This window comes from Chiloscyllium plagiosum, chromosome 19 (assembly GCF_004010195.1).
Source record: "Chiloscyllium plagiosum isolate BGI_BamShark_2017 chromosome 19, ASM401019v2, whole genome shotgun sequence".
Lineage (NCBI taxonomy): Eukaryota > Metazoa > Chordata > Chondrichthyes > Orectolobiformes > Hemiscylliidae > Chiloscyllium > Chiloscyllium plagiosum.
Genome location: NC_057728.1, coordinates 61,850,890 through 61,869,670, shown reverse-complemented (window position 1 = coordinate 61,869,670; position 18,781 = coordinate 61,850,890). Strand labels below are relative to the sequence as shown.

Genomic DNA, 18,781 nt, shown 5'->3' with positions numbered 1-18,781 from the left:
TCCATATCAATGTGCATGTTCCAAACAAAAACAAAATGTCGTGATAAAGGCAAAATACTATGGTTGCTGGAAATCTGAAACAAACACAGAGAATACTGGAGAAACTTAGCAGGTCTGGCAGATTTAGCAGTGTTAATGTTTGAAGTCCAGTATGACTCTTCAGAACACTGAATGAATGAATGATTCATTGTCACATATATCTAGGGAGATACAGTGAGACGTGTTTCACAGTCTGGTTTGACATACAAAAGGATAAAAAGAAAGTACTTAAATAGAGTTCATTTGCACTGGCCGGGATCCCAAACACAGCTCCAGGACTTCTGCAAGGTCCCTGCTCCAGGCTTACCACAGCCAGGAGCCCCCGGGCACTGACACCACCACAGTCGACAAGCCTCTGCACCTTTTAACCAGGACTTTATGAAGTGGCATTTTTAATGGACTAGCAAAAATTATATACCTCAAATACCAGAGCTTTACTGTGTTATTGCAATCTCCGCAATATCAGAGTAGTTCATTCAGGGTATGGGTGAGAAGGCTCTCTGCTGGTAAGTTTTATTAAAGGCGTTATTATTTAAAGGATTTATGCTGTAACTAAAATAGAACAGTGATTTGTACACCCCTGCACTATGTTTCTGTTGCTTAGTGCATGTTTTTACATTGGCTATGAGGACCTCTCGATCATCCGGAATATTTGATCGCCTGGTCCCATGCGGAGGTTAATAAAAAGTTTGCTGTAGTTCAGTGAGCTTACTTTCCTCAATGGAAAGTTTGTGATGCAGATGTTGCCAACAGTGTGGGTTCAGTTCCCACACCGGCTGAGGTTACCCTGAAGGGCTCTCCTTCTCAACCTCTCCCCTCTCCAAGGTGACACTCCAGGTAAACCACCACCACCACTTTTCTAAATTCCTCTCTTGCCGTTATTCTTTAATCTGGCACTGAGTGGGTAATTCATCCTTTGGAGCTGAAAAATGTGTTGCTGGAAAAGCACAGCAGGTGAGGCAGCATCCTGCTCCTTTTCCAGCAACACATTTTTCAGCTCTGATCTCCAGCATCTGCAGTCCTCACTTTCTCCTAATTCATCCTTTGAAACCTTGTTCATAGCTATACATACCCATAATTATCGAGTCCCTTACTAGGATTATATTTCTGTTCTGCTTTCACCACATTCCCCACATTGCAGTCCATCTGGTGCTGTTAGGAATATTTTCTGATTGTCTATAAGTTGTTACAATCCCCTCAATTTAGTGTCTTCGACTGTATTTAACATTATATCTTGAACTCAGGTCTTTTATTTATAATCGCATCCTATTTGAATTTAAGTTTCTCCAGCAATTTCTGTTTTAGTTTCTGGTTTCCAGCATTTGCAGTTCTTTGTTTTTTTTTTATTAAAGATTAACTTCTGTTTGTGAAATTTATAGTGTGACCCAGGAGGCTGCCTTGTAGAATTGTCAACTCAGCTGCTGATTATAATGGGAGGAAAAGCAATATGGAACAATGTTCAAGAAGTTCTCATTCCGTAAGTTAATGAATTCTCAAATGTAAAAGATTCTAGAAATTTACAAGGTAACATATGATAACAAGAATTTCAACTTATATTTACATTGTGCCTTTAATGTAACAGTATCTCCCAGGGTACTTCACAGGAGCATCAAAAAGAAATATATATCAGTGAGATGTATGAGATATTAGGTCAGATGACCAAAAGCGCGCATAGAGGTAGGTTTTGGAAACATCTTAAAGTAGGGATGTGAACTAGAGGGGAGGGGGAAATAGTGCAGATTTTAGAGCTTAAGCATCTTGAGGCACAAGACTGTGAGACATCAGAATAGAAGCAGGCCATTCAGCCCATCGAATCTATTCTGTCATTCAATGGGATCATGGCTGATCTGATAATCCTCCACTCTGCTTTCTTTCCTTTCCCCCATAGCCCTTGATTTCTGATTTAAAGATCTGTCTCTTCCAACTTTGCATATACTTCGCAACCCATGTCCAACAGCCCATCTGCAGTAAAGGATTTCGTGGATTCACTGCCCTCTGAGAGAAGATATTCCTCCTCATCTCTGTCATAAATGTGTTACCCTTACACTTAAGATTAAGCCCTCTGGTCTTAGACTCTCTGAAAAGGGGAGACAACTTGGTCACCAATGAATTAGGGATGCTCAAGAGAACAGAGTAAAGAGGAGTGCAGATATTTAAAGGGTTGTAGAGCTGAATGAGATTGTATAGATGTAAAGGGTCGGAGCCATGGAGGGATTTGAAAGCATTGGTCTGACTTTTAAAGTCAAGCTGTGTTTGTCCAGGAAGTATTGTAGACTGCCAAGGCAAGAAATTTAAAAATCACACAACACCAGGTTATACTCCCAACAGGTTTATTTGGAAGCACTAGCTTTCAGAACGCTGCTCCTTCTTCAGATGATGAAGGAGCAGCGCTCCAAAAGCTAGTGCTTACGAATAAACCTATTGGACTATAACCTGATGTTGTGTGATTTTAACTTTGTCCACACCAATCCAACACTGGCATCTCCAAATCAAGGCAAGAAATAACAATCTGTTTTAACTATCATTACTAAAAGAAAGTGGACCAATGGATAAGATTAAAAGTTTTGATTATTGAAGGTATGTATGATTAATCATTTGCATGTATTTCCCAACATTGCACCTTATTGTGGAAGTGTAATTCACCTGCTGCAGATGCGATACTGTAATCCGTTTTGGATTTTCCAACAATGTTCTTTGCTCTCAGATTCCTGGTCTCTGCTTCCCACGAATGCTCAATGTTAGTACTACGTGGAAAACCAAAATCAAACTTGCCCATCACTGGGTGTAAGAGTGATTAATGAATGAGTCTCAGATCTGATCATGGACATGATTTGAATAATTTGGTAGGAAGATGTTGTATTGTGAGAATGTATAACTGTTACTCCTGTTTATTAAGTTCAGACTTGGTTTTGTTAACAAATTTAAGCAACGAATCACAAGTGCATTCCTGAATAAAAGGCTCACAGGTTTGATGCCGAGTCCATGTTGCACTAACTGAATTTTTCTGTAGTATAAGCTGACTTAATTTGCCTCAGCACAATGGCTTAGAGAGGGAAAATTATTGAGTGAAGGCTGGAGTCTGTTTGATTGTCTCTTCAAAAGTAGTCCAATAGTTTGTCTACACTCATTGTTGGGTCTTGCACATAAATAGCAGTCCCTTAGATAAAGTGAAGAAGGTATTCAATATTTGTGCAACTAATTGTGGAATCCCTATAGTGTGGAAGCAGGTCATTCAGCCCATCGAGTCCAAACTGACCCTCGGAAGAGCATCCCACCACATCCTCATAACCCTGCATTCCCCCTGGATAACCCGCCTAGCCTGCAGATCCCTAGAGGGTAATTTAGCATGGCCAATCCACCTAACCTGCACATTCTTGGACTGTGGGAGGAAAGGAGAACACTCAGAGGAAACCCACATGAATACTGGGAGAACATGCAAACTCCACACAGACAGTCACCCAAGGCTAGAATGAACCCTCGTGCCTGGTGCTGTGTGGCAGCAGTACTAACCACTGAGCCACTGTGCTACCCTTAAATGGGTGAGATGCAATGAAGAATGGCAACATTGAGAATTGTTGGAAACAGCAACAAGAGTGGGAGGGTAATGAAAAACAAACAATTTCTAATAATCCATTCCAAAAAACTACAGTCCAAGTGGCAACCACAAGAAATAACCCCAGTATCCCTAGAGAAACCTAGGAAGCTAATGAGTATTTCCACAGATACTCCATGCAATATGGTCCATATGAGATACGTTTTCTGTAAGCTAAGTTAAAAATCTAATTTTAAATATAGTTTTCTTTTGAGTACTGCGTTTATTACAATTATATTACATATGTATGATCATGTTGGAATGTTACTGAATTGACCATTCTTCCTTCTTAGATTATCTGCTTTTTCATTTTGTCAAAGTCTTTTGCATTTCCCTCCCTGAACAACAAACTCATCAGGACTGCGAATGGCTGACCAAAACCACAATTGTGTTTCCTTTTTCCTGCTATCCTCAAAACTTATGATGGAGTTATCTACATTTGTGTATTTATAATAGTTTTAAGGGATGGAATTGTATGCAGTGGCATCCTATTAAATGGCATTTTGCGGGAGTCACAGAAAGTTACAGTCACTCTCTCTGGAATGCATTCAAACCTGTTTTCAGTAGATAAAATACTTAACAACATGTTCCATCTCGTCCTAAAGTCAGAAGCTAAAATTAACACTTAGTCAAATCAATTGATGCATGGAAGAGTAGGTAGGTTAGTTTGCTTTGTGTAAACATGCAAATATCATACTTAGGAATATTCATAAGCTACCTGTACTTTCCTGTTCATAAATAAGAATATGAAAATACAAGAAAGCATTACTATTTGACTAATTCAACTAACTGTTCCCAAAAAAAATGTAATCCATCACAGAATCTACCGAACCAAAATTTTTAATCATCTGAGTTGATATTTTGAAAATTTTGTTTCTGATCTTCTATGTTGTTGTTTTTCTAATTTTCTTGACACATTCATTTTGATCTTTCATCCTCTGGTTCTGTACTCAAATCCAACACATTTATGTACCTGAACTGAGGAGGGGTCACTTGACTTGAAATGTTAACACTGGTTTCTCTCCACAGGTGCTGCCAGACCTGCTGAGCTTTTCCAGTAATCTCTGTTTTGTTTCCGATTTACAACATCCACGTTCTTGCAGTTTTCATTCATGTACTGGACTTGGTATCAGAGTAAACTAGGATTGCAATTCAAAATCCAGAGCTAGGCCAGAGTCGGATGGAGATAAGTGGAGATTGCTGAAGTAGTGATTAAAGGGGAAAGTTTCAAGAGGCTTTCAAAGGAGGTCCATGGGTGTAGCAATATGTTCCAGAAAGTGAGAGAGCTCAGCACTAGTGTTGGGGTAGATGGAAAGGGAAGTCTCCAGCACACCTGAAGAGTGAGAGAAATTATGCTAAATGATGTGAAACCTTAAGGCAAGGTAAGAAAAACACTAGACTTTTTGGGGAAGAGAATGCAGGGCACCATTGTTCTGAATGAGTTTAAGTTCATGTATGTTGGAATGTCAGATAAACATACCCATGCTCAAATGACCATCAACAGTCTGCATTCAGGTCAATCAACCATTTCTCACACCCTCTGCTTAATAAATCCTATTCTGTTCCCTCTCTCCAGTTAGGCAGATAGGGCCTCAGTACAATGATTCATCCAAAATCTGACACCTCCAACAATGCAACACTCTTTAAATACAACATGTGTGTGTCAGTCATTATTTTTGTTTTCAAAACTCTGGAGTGGGTCTGGAATTGACTACCTTGTGACTCAGAGATGAGAGAGCCACTGAAAAAGTACGGCTGACATCAGAAACCTAACTAAAACACAAAACACAAAGGAAAAAAATCCAGTGTATGGCTTGCAATTGTGCAAGCAGTTCAACTGAAGCATCCCAGAGGGTATTTGATAATTATTTAGATAGAAATGGAAAATGGCAGCACAAAGCAGGAGGTTGGCCCTGGGTGATGATGCTTGATTGATGAGCCAGTGCAGGCACAGTGGGCTGAATGGCCACTTTCTGTGCCATAATAATTTTGCAGAAGCCCATTAGCATTCTTCCTGCACTGCTGAGTGTTCATCTGAAGTGTGGCTATTACAGTGACCTAGGTGATAACTTCACACCGGGAGGTGCAGGCAGAGTCTGGTGCCTGGTCTCCTCTGGTGGTCTTGAGGAAAGAGGACAGTCCTGCTCTGCACCCCACCGTCCACCTCTGGGGCAATTCCTCCAACACTACAACTGTGTCGGGCAGTTTCTGGATGGCAGTGATTGATCTGGTGCATTGCAGGGTTAAAAATGGCACTGTCAGTGGGGAAATCAAAAGGTTCTGGCAGTGGTGTGTACTGATGCTGGTGAGAACTAGGTAGTGTACGACTGACACTGTAGAGACACAGTGCATTTGTAACAATGTGAACAGTGCAAAATTGTGGGAAAGGACTCATTAGAGCTTAAAAAGAGAAACCCTTTGTGAACATTGACACATGCAATTTTTTGGTATAATGCAGTCCGGTTGCATTGACCTAGGGATGGATATTGGGCTGTGTGCTGGGAGACCTCTGTTACCTTTTTCTGCATAAGACCACGATATCTTAGACGTCCATCTAAACAGAAAGGTGGAACTGTGATATACCATCTCACGTGAAAGTCAGCATCCCCAACAGTAAAGCCTCATGGTGACCTTCTGAAATTCCAAACAAGAGATAGTCCCATCTTATCCTAATTGATCAACTTAGCTAACTGCTTGAAGAATTCCAGTAGATTTTTGGGCATGGGCTAATTGCTCATTATGTTAAGGCTGCTTGCTCTTGCTTTTCATTCACCGGGATACGAAATCTTGCCATAATTTATCAAATGTCGGTTGTTCTTGTTGTACAGGTGGTTAAAGAACCTTATTGGTCGGTGTCGTGCAAAATCAGAAGAGAAACTCCCCCGATGGGAACAAGACTATCGGCTGCAATCCATCTCAAAGTTGGGCTTATTTTATGAATACCTGGAAATGGGTATGTTCTTATGAGTGCAACATGTATTGAAATGCTTCTGCTGTTGAATTCGTCTCTTACTAATAAAGCTGTTTCACCTCTGATGAGGAGTATGAGTAACATCGACTGTCATATGATTTTTCCCATGTAATGAAAACACTATTAATTAAAACTATTCTGTCATGCTGTACACCGCTTCCATTTATTTATGGCAGATTTGTTAATCCCTGCTACTGTGTGAGTCCTGAGATCAGAGACCCTGCATATCTTATAGGAGACTAGATTTAACAAGCACTTAGGAATCCTCCAACCACAAGGGATGAATGCAGATTTCTCCAGCTTTCTCATTTCCGCTCTCCCCACCTTTTCTCAGTCCCAACCCTCAGTCTCAGCACCCCCTTCTTGACCTGCAATCTTCTTCTCGACTTCTCCGCCCCCACCCCCTCTCCGGCCTATCACCCTCACCTTAACCTCCTTCCTCCTATCGTATTCCCAATGCCCCTCCCCCAAGTCCCTCCTCCCTACTTTTTATCTTAGCCTGCTTGGCACACCCTCCTAATTCCTGAAGAAGGGCTTATGCCCGAAACGTCGATTCTCCTGTTTCTTTGATGCTGCCTGACCTGCTGCGCTTTTCCAGCAACACACTTTAAGCTCTAATCTCCAGCATCTGCAGTCCTCACTTTCTCCAAACACTTTGTCATGTCAGCATCTCTACCTAGGAATTAGATCATCCAAAGGATAGCAGTTTGGTTCACAATAAATTATCTATTGTCCCTAGTGCCCTATTATAAGGTAAGATAGTCAAACCACCAGGAAAATTTGGATTGATTCCTTTTTATATATTGACAGTTATTTAGAAAGGTCAGTGTCCTTGTGTTCATTCTGTGATTGAAACCTCCAGTTTAGTGCACGCACAGTCTTACACATGTAAGGAAATTTTCTGATTCAGTGCTCCTGATGCATATCCTGATGACTACACACCTCAAGTCCATAATGCTTTGTTTCAGTGGACAAAATGGCATGATCCTGATATGGACAATTTTTGCACATGTGGCACGTGCAGGGAACCATTCACGTAGACAATCTCACCGATATTTTATCGTATTATAAACAAAATGAATGACATATGATCAAGAATGCACATGAGAAGAAGAAACTTGCTTCCCTTTCCCACTTTGGCCACATTTCACTTGTTCAACCAACAATTGGAGTTCCATGTTTCCACTAACTGATAAAAATGTTGATTTAAAAATAATAATTTGTAGAACTGTTTCATAAACAGTTGTGTAACCACTGGTTATCCATTAAGGCAGAGTGATGGAGCGAGTAAATATATTCAGATGTTTTCCATATGAAAGTAATTTATAATTTTTGAATTGAAATTACTAAGTAAAAACTGAAGGAACTGCAGATGCTGGAAATCCAAAGACAAAAATAAGAAAATTCTGGAAAAGCTCAGCAGTTCTGGCAGCATCTGTGGAGAGAAATCAAACTTAATGTTTTGGATTGAGTGACCCTCCCTCAGAACTCAAGGAGGAAGGGACTGATGAAGGGTCGCTGGACCCAAAACGTTAACTCTGATCTCTCACCACAGATGGTGCCTGAGCTGATGACCTTTTCCAGCAACTTCTGTTTTTGCCAGTGAAATTACTGTGCTGTTACCCAAAATATTTGGATTTCGTAATAAAATTAAAATTACACTGTATAGTTTTGCTTATTTTTAAATAAATATACCTATTTAAATTGCTAAATAAGGAAAATATTAATAAATACATAACTGCAGAATGCCTTTTTTTAACCGACAAGTAAGCTGTTTCTGGACATTTTGGTTTTTGTTTCATTTTAAATTAAATTTCTGGTCTCACCAGCAACCCTCAGATTATTGAGATCTAATAACATGGAAAAATACCTTCTTACTGGATGCTACAATCTTTGCTCATTGTAGAAGAATTGTTTCTGAAAGTTGTGAAGCATCATAATTATCCTGTTAGTAACATCTGACTAATTTTGAAAAAATGTTATAGATACTACTTTTACTACTTCATTCCCATGAAGATAACAGGGAGGTGTTTTAGTGGCATTAATATAAAATCAGATATGCATCACTTTTGCCTCAATATTGCATCTCATGAATGTAGAGAGGCATGTTACAGCTATTAGTATTACTTAAGTGAACTTGAGACGTTCATGATATGTTTAAATAGTATGCAGACACCAACCTGATAATCATTGTGGGCTTGCTAATTTCACTTGGATAGATGCTTCATGTAGTTGCAGTGTTACTTCACAGAAACATTTGTTTGAAACACAGAGTTGATACTAATGTGATAGATTAGTGAATTACGTGGCAGTCTGTTGAACTGTCTTATTTGTGAAGTCAAATTGCACAGGTTTCATTTGGAAACTTCTCCATAAGGACAAATATATTTTGCAGCAGCTTTAAACAGATTGGGGTGGACAGGCTGTGTGCTGGCCATATTAAATTTCCACTGCTAGCCTATTTCTATCAGTACACCCCTTTAGTACTTAAATCATAGAGTCATAGAGATGTACAGTACAGAAACAGACCCTTTGGTCCAACTCGCCCATGCCGACCAGATATCCTAAATTAATCTAGTCCCTTTTGCCAGCACTTGGCCCATCTCCTTCTAACCCCTTCCTGTTCATATACCCATCCAAATGCCTTTTAAATGTTGTAATGGTGCCAGCTTGCACCACCTTCTCTGGCAGCTCATTCCATACAATCTCTTGTCATATGTTTCTCTCTGGATCATTCTAAGCTTAGCAAGGGTAAGTGATGTGACGTGAACGTGTTAGCCAAAATCTGAGTTGTTAGAATATTTGTTTGAGACCCATGACAGCAGCTGTAAACCAGATGGAGCTGTGACCCTGATAATGCACAGACAATGTAATGCACAAAGATTTCACTTTACCTTTTCCTGTTCATTTCACAGTTATACAGTTTGGTTTTGCTACCATCTTTGTGGCATCATTCCCTCTGGCGCCTCTGCTGGCACTGATTAATAACATCATCGAAATACGAGTAGATGGTTGGAAAATGACCACACAGTTTCGACGGATTCTGGCAGCCAAAGCGCAAGATATTGGAGCCTGGTTGCCAATCCTGCACGGAGTGGCTGTTTTTGCAGCTGTGACAAATGTAAGTGCAGCCTTTGAGATTAACAACAGCAATGATGTATTTCAGTCTGGTTTATCTTGTTTACTCATTCCCAATCATCTGTCGTATGCTGTGTATAACTGCAAAATTGCACGAGGAGTTCTAAATAGAATTTCTTTTTAAAGCAACTGAATGAAAATGTATATTGTGCACCAAATGGCATGCTAGGGTTTATTTGCCACAGTGTCAGGTTTACCAATTATTTCTGTCAGTTTGCCAGATACAAAGCACAATCAATGAGTGGCGTATAAAACCAGTGGAAGAGTCAGAGGAGGTGACATGCTGGTTGTTATTATTGGAAGTATTTTTGTACTTTTTCACCTCCTTGGCTGATGCCTAATGCAGCCTAATTCCATCCTTTGTCCGGTTGAGTCTGTTCAGCCTGATCCTCCACCTTTCAGTCCTGTCAGTCTCTACTTAACACCTAACCACCAGTAACACCCCAGCTTTGGTAACTAGGTGAAATGCAATCTAGTTGTGCATCTATTCCAATCTGTACTGATAACTATTGGCACATTATTGAAGCATTGTCTAATTTTTCACGAGAAGTCACAAAGCTCCTGACCTGAGCTGTTGTTTCTGCATCCATTAAAGCTGGTGAGCCATGGAAATTGATGAGCACCAGAAAACCGTTCATTGATTAAAATGGATCTTTGTTTTTGATTGGCAGTATTGTACATGATTAGTGTATAGTTTTCCTGCAAAAATATTATAAACAATAGACACCAAGAACTAATTAGATTAGATTACTTAGTGTGGAAACAGGTCCTTCGGCCCAACAAGTCCACACCGACCCGCCGAAGCGCAATCCACCCATACCCCTACATTTACCCCTTACCGAACACTATGGGGAATTTAGCATGGCCAATTCACCTGACCTGCACATCTTTGGACTGTGGGAGGAAACTAGAGCACCTGGAGGAAACCCACGCAGACAATGTGCAAACTCCACACAGTCAGTCGCCTAAGGCAGGAATTGAACCCAGGTCTCTGGCGCTGTGAGGCAGCAGTGCTAACCACCGTGCCACCCACTATATTAGGGCTGTTTTCCTACTGTAGACAAAGCTACAGATCTGTGCATTATTGTGGTCAAATTGCCCCTGTTTTTAGAAATATGTTTTTCTCTCACATATCTGCTCAGTTATTTAATATTGACAAACGCAAAATCTGCAGAGATCCAGTACAATTGGCCAGCATTCTAAATATAATTTAAAATTATTTTAACTTGAATTGTATTTAAAGGTGGTAACTTATGGGACTTTGATTAGAACTGAAAATTGATTTATTCCAAACACACATTTTAATCAGTATCAGTTTATTACCTCTGAATAACCTGATTTTAAATTACAGTAAATGACCTTTTAAGCAAAAGTACAGAAATGTACATCAGTTGCATAAGTGGTAAAGTAAATGGTGTGTTTGGATTCAAGAGCTTTTAAAATGTTCCTTTTAATTTTCTTGCACACAGAAGAACCAGCAAATGACAGTAATTGGCAGAAATTCCCAGTGGTGGTTAGTTCTTCCCAGGAAATGGCTAATTCTGTGGGTAGAGCTGCCATCTAAATACTATGGATATTGAGTTTACACTGACCATAATTTGTGTTTGAGTTTCCATGAGCATTTGCGCAGATTACTTTAATTTCAGCTGAAATCTTTTTTAAAAAGCCAACACAACCAAGCAGAAAATCTTCCCCAATAAAGGTAAAACACTGTGGATACTGAATATCTGATACTGACTCAGAATGCTAGAGAAACCCAGCAGGCCTGGCAGCAACCGTGGTGAGAGAAACAGACTTAATGTTTTGAGTTTAGTGTGACACTTCTTCATAACTGAGAGGTGTTGGTGAGTGCTCATATTACAAAGGACCTAGTCAGTTTCTTGATATTCACCACATACGTTCATTGGAACGATGACAAATCGGTTCAACCATGGCTGAGAACATTGTTGCGATGGCCGCAGTGCAATAAAGGCACAGAGAAATAGAAAGATAACACGTATCACCAGGAACTCCAGGACCTGCAGCAACTTGTGGTGCCTGGCAAACAGCCTCTGCATGAAGACATTGAGCCTGAAGGTCCCCTTAGGATATGGAGGTGGTACAGGAGGCCCAGAATGTATCATCCTCAATACCATTTGAACGAGATGCATTGCTGCCACAGAGTAAGGATGTCCATACACTGAACTGTTTCATCTGCTGGAACTTGACCTGTGATTTAATGAGGTTGATGGCAATCCTATGCCAATGGCTGTCAAAGTGACAGCTCTGCTAAGTTTTCGTGCGGCTGGCTGCTTCTTGAGAATCCAGTGGGGACCTTCGCAAGACCTCTCAATCCTCCAGGCACAGATGTACCAATGAACCACTTCACTTTGTTTCCTCATGATGAGGTCAGTGCAGCAACCTGGTCAGTGGAGCTTGCCACCATAACTGGACTCCCCCCCAGATGCAGGACACTACAGACTGTACATATACCAAGTTGAGAGTAATATATCGTAATGTGTCAATAGAAAATGCTTCCATTCAGTAAATGTACAATCATCCATGATTACAGGAATCTGATAGAAATAGCTTGGAAGGTGCCAGCTGTGTATATTCTTGAGAACGCTCAGGTCCCTGCCTCATTTCAAAGGTCAGATGCCTTACAAGGATAGTTACTGGGAAATAAGGGCATCCCCTGGCTGATAACTCAATGAATCAAGCCTCTTACTAAGGCTGAGCATAGATACAAAGCAGGTCAGGCAGCATCTGAGGAGCAGGAGAATCAATGTTTTGGGAAAAAGCCCTTTTGAGTCCTGATTCCTGATGAATTCCTGTGCTTTTCAGCACGACTCTAATCTTGGCTCTGATCTCCAGCACCTGCAGTCCTCACTTTCTCCGAGTTGATTTTAACCTCACTGAGAAGCCTCTTCCAAGGATGCCTACCATGAAGAAGTTCTCCTCCTCTCTCTACAAGGATCTCAGTGAGTCTCTCTCTCACTGCACCCCCCAGGTCATCTCCTCTGCCACTGCACCCCCCAGGTCATCTCCTTTGCCCTAAAGTGCTTCAGCCATGTCCTGAAGCAGACTCACTACCACAGCCACATATCCTTCCTCAGAACCTGACTACAGAACCGACTGATCCCACATGGATTCCGGACTACATTCACATCAGCAAAATTTGGACCTGAACAGGACAACCAGTACATACTCCAAATTCGAAACCTCCACAAACGGTTTTCCTTCCGGATCCTCCGATCCACACTCACAGCCATGTGCCGCCACCTAATCAGCCCTGCCTCAGCTGAGGGCCACACTCTCTCAGAACTGCAAAGGATTTCTGCTGTTTTACATCCTCAGAAGAATTCACACACTTAACGAACGCTTTTTCTACACCATGTCGGACATCAAAAAACACTCACCTTAACACCGCCGATAGTATCGCCTATGACATGCCCACTGTGGATCCCACAATCACCACTTCCGCGCCCCCGCCCCGATGCCCCTGGTGAGCATCACTTCCGTAAATGACGTCATCCCAGTCCCTCTACTACCACGCCCACTCTAGTTACAGTCTCCACCCCCACTCCCAGCTCCCAGCCCTGCTGAGTTTTCACCATCCCCCAAGACCTCCCCCTCACTGAGAACAAATGATCAGTCCTCAACAAAGGCCTTATCTTCATCTCCCTCCACTCCCGGATCAACAAATTCAACGCACTTTGTGACATCGAACACCTTTTCTTCCTCCTCCGTGCTTACTGTTCCACCATGACTCCTGCCCACTTTCCGAGGACCCCTTCTCCCACGTCAAACACGCCCTATCCATCTGTACACCCCGTGCTGGTCTGTTACCCACCCTCGATCTCTTTATTTCCAACTGCCACCGTGTCATTGACTGTCTCAACCTGACCACCCCTCTTCCCCACTCCAACCTCTCACCCTCGCAATACACAGCCCTCCACTCCAACATCAACCTCACCATCAAACCCGTAGACAAGAGTGTTGGGTGCGCAGTGGTAGTTTGGCGCACTGACCTGTATACCACTGAAGCCAGGCGCCAACTCGAAGACACTTCCTCCTGCTGGCCTCTCGACCACAACCTCACCTCCCATCACCAAACCATCATCTCCCAGACTGTACATAACCTCATCACCTCAGGGGATTTCCCACTCAAAGCTTCTAACCTCATAGTCCATTAACCCCACACTGCCCGATTTTACTTCCTACCCAAGATCTCCACAAGTCTGACTACCCCAGCCGACCCATCGTCTCAGCCTGGTCCTGCTCCACCGAACTCATTTCAACATACCTTCATACTGCCCTATCGCCCCAGTCCAGGAATTCCCCTTACAAGTTTGGGACACCACCCATGCCCTCCACCTCCTCCAAGACTTTTATTTACCTGGCCCCCAAATGCCTCATCTTCAGCATGGATATCCAATCCCTCTACACCTCCATCTGCCATGACGATGGTCCTTTAAGCCCTCTATTTCTTCCTCTCCCGACATCCCCACCAGTACCTTTCCACTGACACTATCATTCGTTTGGCTGAACTGGTCCTCACCCTTAATCATTTCTCCTTTGAATCCTCCCACTTCCTCCAGACAAAAGGGATAGCCATGGGCACCCGCATGGGCCCCAGCTGACTCTTCATCGGGTACGTGGAACAGCCCATCTTCTGCAGTTACACCAGCACCATTCCCCACCTTTTCCTCCGCTATATTCCTGATGAAGGGCTTTTGCCCGAAATGTTGTTTCTCCTGCTCCTCATATGCTGCCTGACCTGCTATGCTTTTCCAGCACCGGACTCTTGACTCTAATCTTCAGCATCTGCAGTCCTCACTTTCGCCATGGACACAATGCAGCCCATTCTTCATGAGCAGACAATAGGTTGCCTGAAGTTGAGGGTTCAATGCTTGGATTAGTTTCGGGGTCCTTGCAGTACACTCTGACAGAGTGTGCTGTGTAATCCCTCTATGTTGTGCAGAACTGGAGCAAAGAGAGAATATAATGGGGCATTGAAAAGCTGGGTAAGCAACAGCAGTCTTTTGAGGAGGAAGATGAGAACGTTGAGCAGGACAAACATCACCTTTGGAAACAAAAACAAATTGCTGGAGAAACTCAACAGGTCAGGCAGTCATGAGACCCTTCTCCTGGACTTAAACATTAACTCCGTCTCTATCTCTCTCTCCACAGATACAGCCAGACCTGCTGAGTTTGTCCAGCAATTTCTGCTTGAGATTTCCAGCGCCTGCAGCTCTTTGTTTTATCACCTTTAGAACGATGGAGCAGCGCAACAAGCTGGACAAGGATGGAATTGACGTCCACTTCCAATATTGTAACTTTTATTGAACAACAGAAAAACTGAAGGGAAAATGAAAAGTTGTATTTACTCTTGGGAATACACAGAGTCTGCTTGTTTTTTGAACAACAACTTTACAATGACTGATGACTTGAAGATCATAGAATGATCTTGGTGACTTTTGTAAAGTTGTTCAAAAAGCAAGCAGACCCTGTGTATTCCCAGACGTAAATACAACTTTTCGTTTTTCCTTCAGTTTTTCTGTTGTTCAATAAAAGGTAATGTCATCAACTGTTCGAAGGCTTTCTCCCTCATTGAATGATGAGGCAATGATGATGCAATGCAGTTGCAATGACAGTCGCTCAAACGGGTGATGTAAAGAGGCAGAACGTTTATGACTGTGATATTCTATTTCCAATGAAGTGTCACCCATGTTCCTATGTGCCTTCAGAAATGTTTCTTTTTTGTTACCCTCCTATTCTACCTATTGTGAAGGGCTATTTGTGGCGGGCAGACTTCAGCCTGGTGCACAGCCAGACTTTAAATATGGCACTTGGTCCGAGCGGTAGTGAGTACTTTTGGTGAGTACACAATAGCACAAGCTGGGGCCAGGTAAATACATAAGGAGTGAGTAGCAGAGAACTCCACACAGTGACTTGCAGGAGAGAAACCGTCCATGAAACTCCCTGAAATAGAACTGTTTGGTAGCAAATGCTTGGAATTTTATGGTTTTAGTCCCTGAGTAAGTACATTTAATCTCACAGCCTGTCAACTCTTGAGGGGGAAAGAAAATTAATAATTCTTGTTTCTATTCTGTGCAAGGTTTCACTCAAAATGGATTATTAACTCACATTTCTCTCCACAGATGCTGTCAGACCTGCTGAGCTTTTCCAGCAACTTCTGTTTTTGATAATAATTCTTAGTCAGATTGTAACATAAATTTGTCAGTCTGCCCTAGGATATCCTAACTTTGTTCCTGTGGTGCTGGTGACCCCAAAATCTTAGATCACAGCCCACAGTTTGGGGAAACCCTATGCTATGTCATGGATCTGGTGATTAGACTTCGGATTTGTGAATTACTCGGACACTTACTGTTATGTATTTAATATAAGTAACTTAAATTGTTATGAGAAATAGACTAGCTAATTATATTTTCTATGCTTTTTTGCTTTCTTTGTTGAGCTTTAACATTACCCCTTGAACTTTTTCATTTCTCTTGTTTATAGGCACTGATCATTGCATTTACATCAGATATGATTCCCAGGCTTGTGTACTATTGGGCACTGTCTGTGCAACCCTTTGGAGCACACAACAGCTCGACCATGCAAGGTTACATCAATACGACTCTCTCTGTTTTCAGTATTGCTGACTTCACAAGTCTCAGCAAGCCCAAGAATACACCGCCCTGGTTTGACCGTGAAAATGCTACCACCTGCAGGTTGGTGCTGTGTCATTTTTGGGTGGGGGTTGGTGGGGAGGAGGGGGTAGTGGCCTAGAAAGTGCTAGAATGCTGCATCTCTGAGTCAGCCCAATGTTTCTCTCAACCTTCAGAACTGGCTGTTTTTGCATGGCAAATCATTTGCATAAATGGATAACCACTTGTCCTTTGCTTGCCCTCCAGTTAAATATGGAAACAGGCAGATTGAGTTTCTGCTTTAAATTTTTAACTGTATCGCTCCAAGACAGTTAATAATAAGCCATCATAATTCTATAATGGAATATGGGGCATGACCTATTACTGTTAATGGAATTCTGGCCATTGAAGTCTCAATAACCCCAAAGGCTTCAGTCTTTATGGTGAAGAAGATCTTTTAGATTACCAATGATCAGAAACTGAAGTGGGCTAGCCATCCAAATGCAGAAGCTACAAAAGCAGATCAGAAACTGGGAATTCTATGTGTGTGACACACCTCTAGACTCCTGAATGCCTGCCCATCACCTACAAGGCACAAGTTCACTTGCCCAATGAAAGCAGCTCCAGCAACACTCAAGAGGCTTGACCCAATCCAGGACAAAGCAGCCCACATGATTGGCGTTCCATCCACAATCACTCACTCCCTCCATCATCAATGCAGAGTAGCAGCAGGGTTCTGTCGACAAGATGCACTACATAAATTCTCCAGGGCTCCTCAGACAGCACTTTCCAAGACTACAATCACTTGCATTTATAAGACCATAAAGAAAAATAGAAACAGGTGCAAGATATTCAGCCCCTCAGGCTTGGTCTATTTAATAGGTTTCTTTACGTTCATAGAAACATAGAAGATAAGAGCAGGAGGAGGCCATTCAGTCCTTTGAGCCTGTTGCACAATTCATGTCGATCCTGGCTGATTGTCCAACTCAATAGCCTAATCCTGCTTTCTCCCTATAACCTTTGATCCCCTTCGGCCCAACTGCGACACCTAGCTGCTTCTTGACTGCATTCAATGTTTTGGCATCAACTATTTCCTGTGGTAATAATTCCACAGGCTCACCACTCTTTGGCTTCCTCATGTTCACTTTCTTGCCCTTGCCCCAGAGTTCTTGATTCTCCAGATGATCAAGAATCTATCCATCGCAGCTTTAAATGTACACAAGGACTCTGCTCCACCAGCTTTCTGTAGCAAGGAGTTCCAAAGACACTCCACCCCCTGATAGAAGAAATTCCTCCTCATCTCATTCTTAAATGGGCTCCCCTTTATTCTGAGACTATGCCCTCTGGTCCTAGACTCTCCCATGAGGGGAGACATCTGCTTAGCATTTACCCGAAAGAATCTAATATGTTTCAATGAGATCACCTCTCGTTCTTCTAAATTGCAATGAGTAGAGTCTCAACACGTTTAATCTTTGCTCATAAAGACAATCCCTCAGTTTCTACGATCATCTAATGAACCTTCCTTGAACAGCTTCTAATGAAATAATATATTTCCTTCAATAAGGGGACCAAAACTGTGCACAGTATTCCAGATGTGGTCTCATCAGCGCCTAGTACAATTACAGTAAGACTTCCCTCCTCTATACACCAACCCCCTTGAAATAACATTCCATGACACTTCCTGCTTACCTGCTAACTTTCTATGTTTCATGCAGAAGTACCTCCAAGTTTTGACACAAACCATTAATGAAATTGTGGATAGTGAGGAACATTATCAAAGGATGCAGCAGGATATAGATCACCTGGAAAATTGGGTGGAGAAATGGCACATGGAGTTTAATCCAGATAAGTCTGAGGTGATGCATTTTGGGAGGTCCAAATGTATGAGGAAAGTTTACAGATTTGGGCAGGATCCATAGGAGCATGAATATATAGATGGATCTTGTGGTGCGAGATCCTGAAAGTAGCAACACAAGTGCATAAGGTGGTAAAGAAGGCATAAGGCATGTTGGCTTCATTGGTTGGTGCATTGCATAAAAGTTAGCAAGTTCGGGGGGGGTTTAAATTAATTTGGCAGGGTGATGGGATCCGGACTTGTAGTCCAGCAAGTAGGCTAGCTGTTTGTCAGGATGTCCAAGAATGTAAGGAGGCTGTGGAGAAGGTATCACTGACAGGGAGTACTTGCGGACACAGAGATGGGTTCAAGTGTGTTTACTTCAATGCAAGGAGTATCAGAAATAAGGTGGGTGAACTTAAGGTGTGGATTGGTACCTGGGACTACGATGTTGTGGCCATCACAGAAACGTGGATAGAAGAGGGACAGGAATGGTTGTTGGAGGTTCCTGGTTACAGATGTTTCAGTAAGATTAGGGAGGGTGGTAAAAAAGGAGGGGGGTGGCGTTGCTAATT

At 42.1% G+C, this 18,781-nt stretch overlaps 1 protein-coding gene and 1 long non-coding RNA gene across 5 annotated transcripts in view; one reads left to right on the top strand and one right to left on the bottom strand.

Moving 5' to 3' along the window:
- Window positions 1-18,781, bottom strand: part of LOC122559321 — a 108,441-nt gene that overhangs the window by 25,982 nt on the left and 63,678 nt on the right. The gene's annotated exons all lie outside the window — the stretch shown is intronic.
- Window positions 1-18,781, top strand: part of ano6 (anoctamin 6) — a 140,607-nt gene that overhangs the window by 114,557 nt on the left and 7,269 nt on the right. For all 4 annotated transcript variants that reach the window (XM_043708688.1, XM_043708689.1, XM_043708690.1 and 1 more), the window contains 4 exons: window positions 1,419-1,516; window positions 6,460-6,584; window positions 9,518-9,723; window positions 16,245-16,456. In XM_043708688.1, the coding sequence (XP_043564623.1) occupies window positions 1,419-1,516; window positions 6,460-6,584; window positions 9,518-9,723; window positions 16,245-16,456 (641 nt within the window). The remainder of the gene's footprint in view (window positions 1-1,418; window positions 1,517-6,459; window positions 6,585-9,517; window positions 9,724-16,244; window positions 16,457-18,781) is intronic.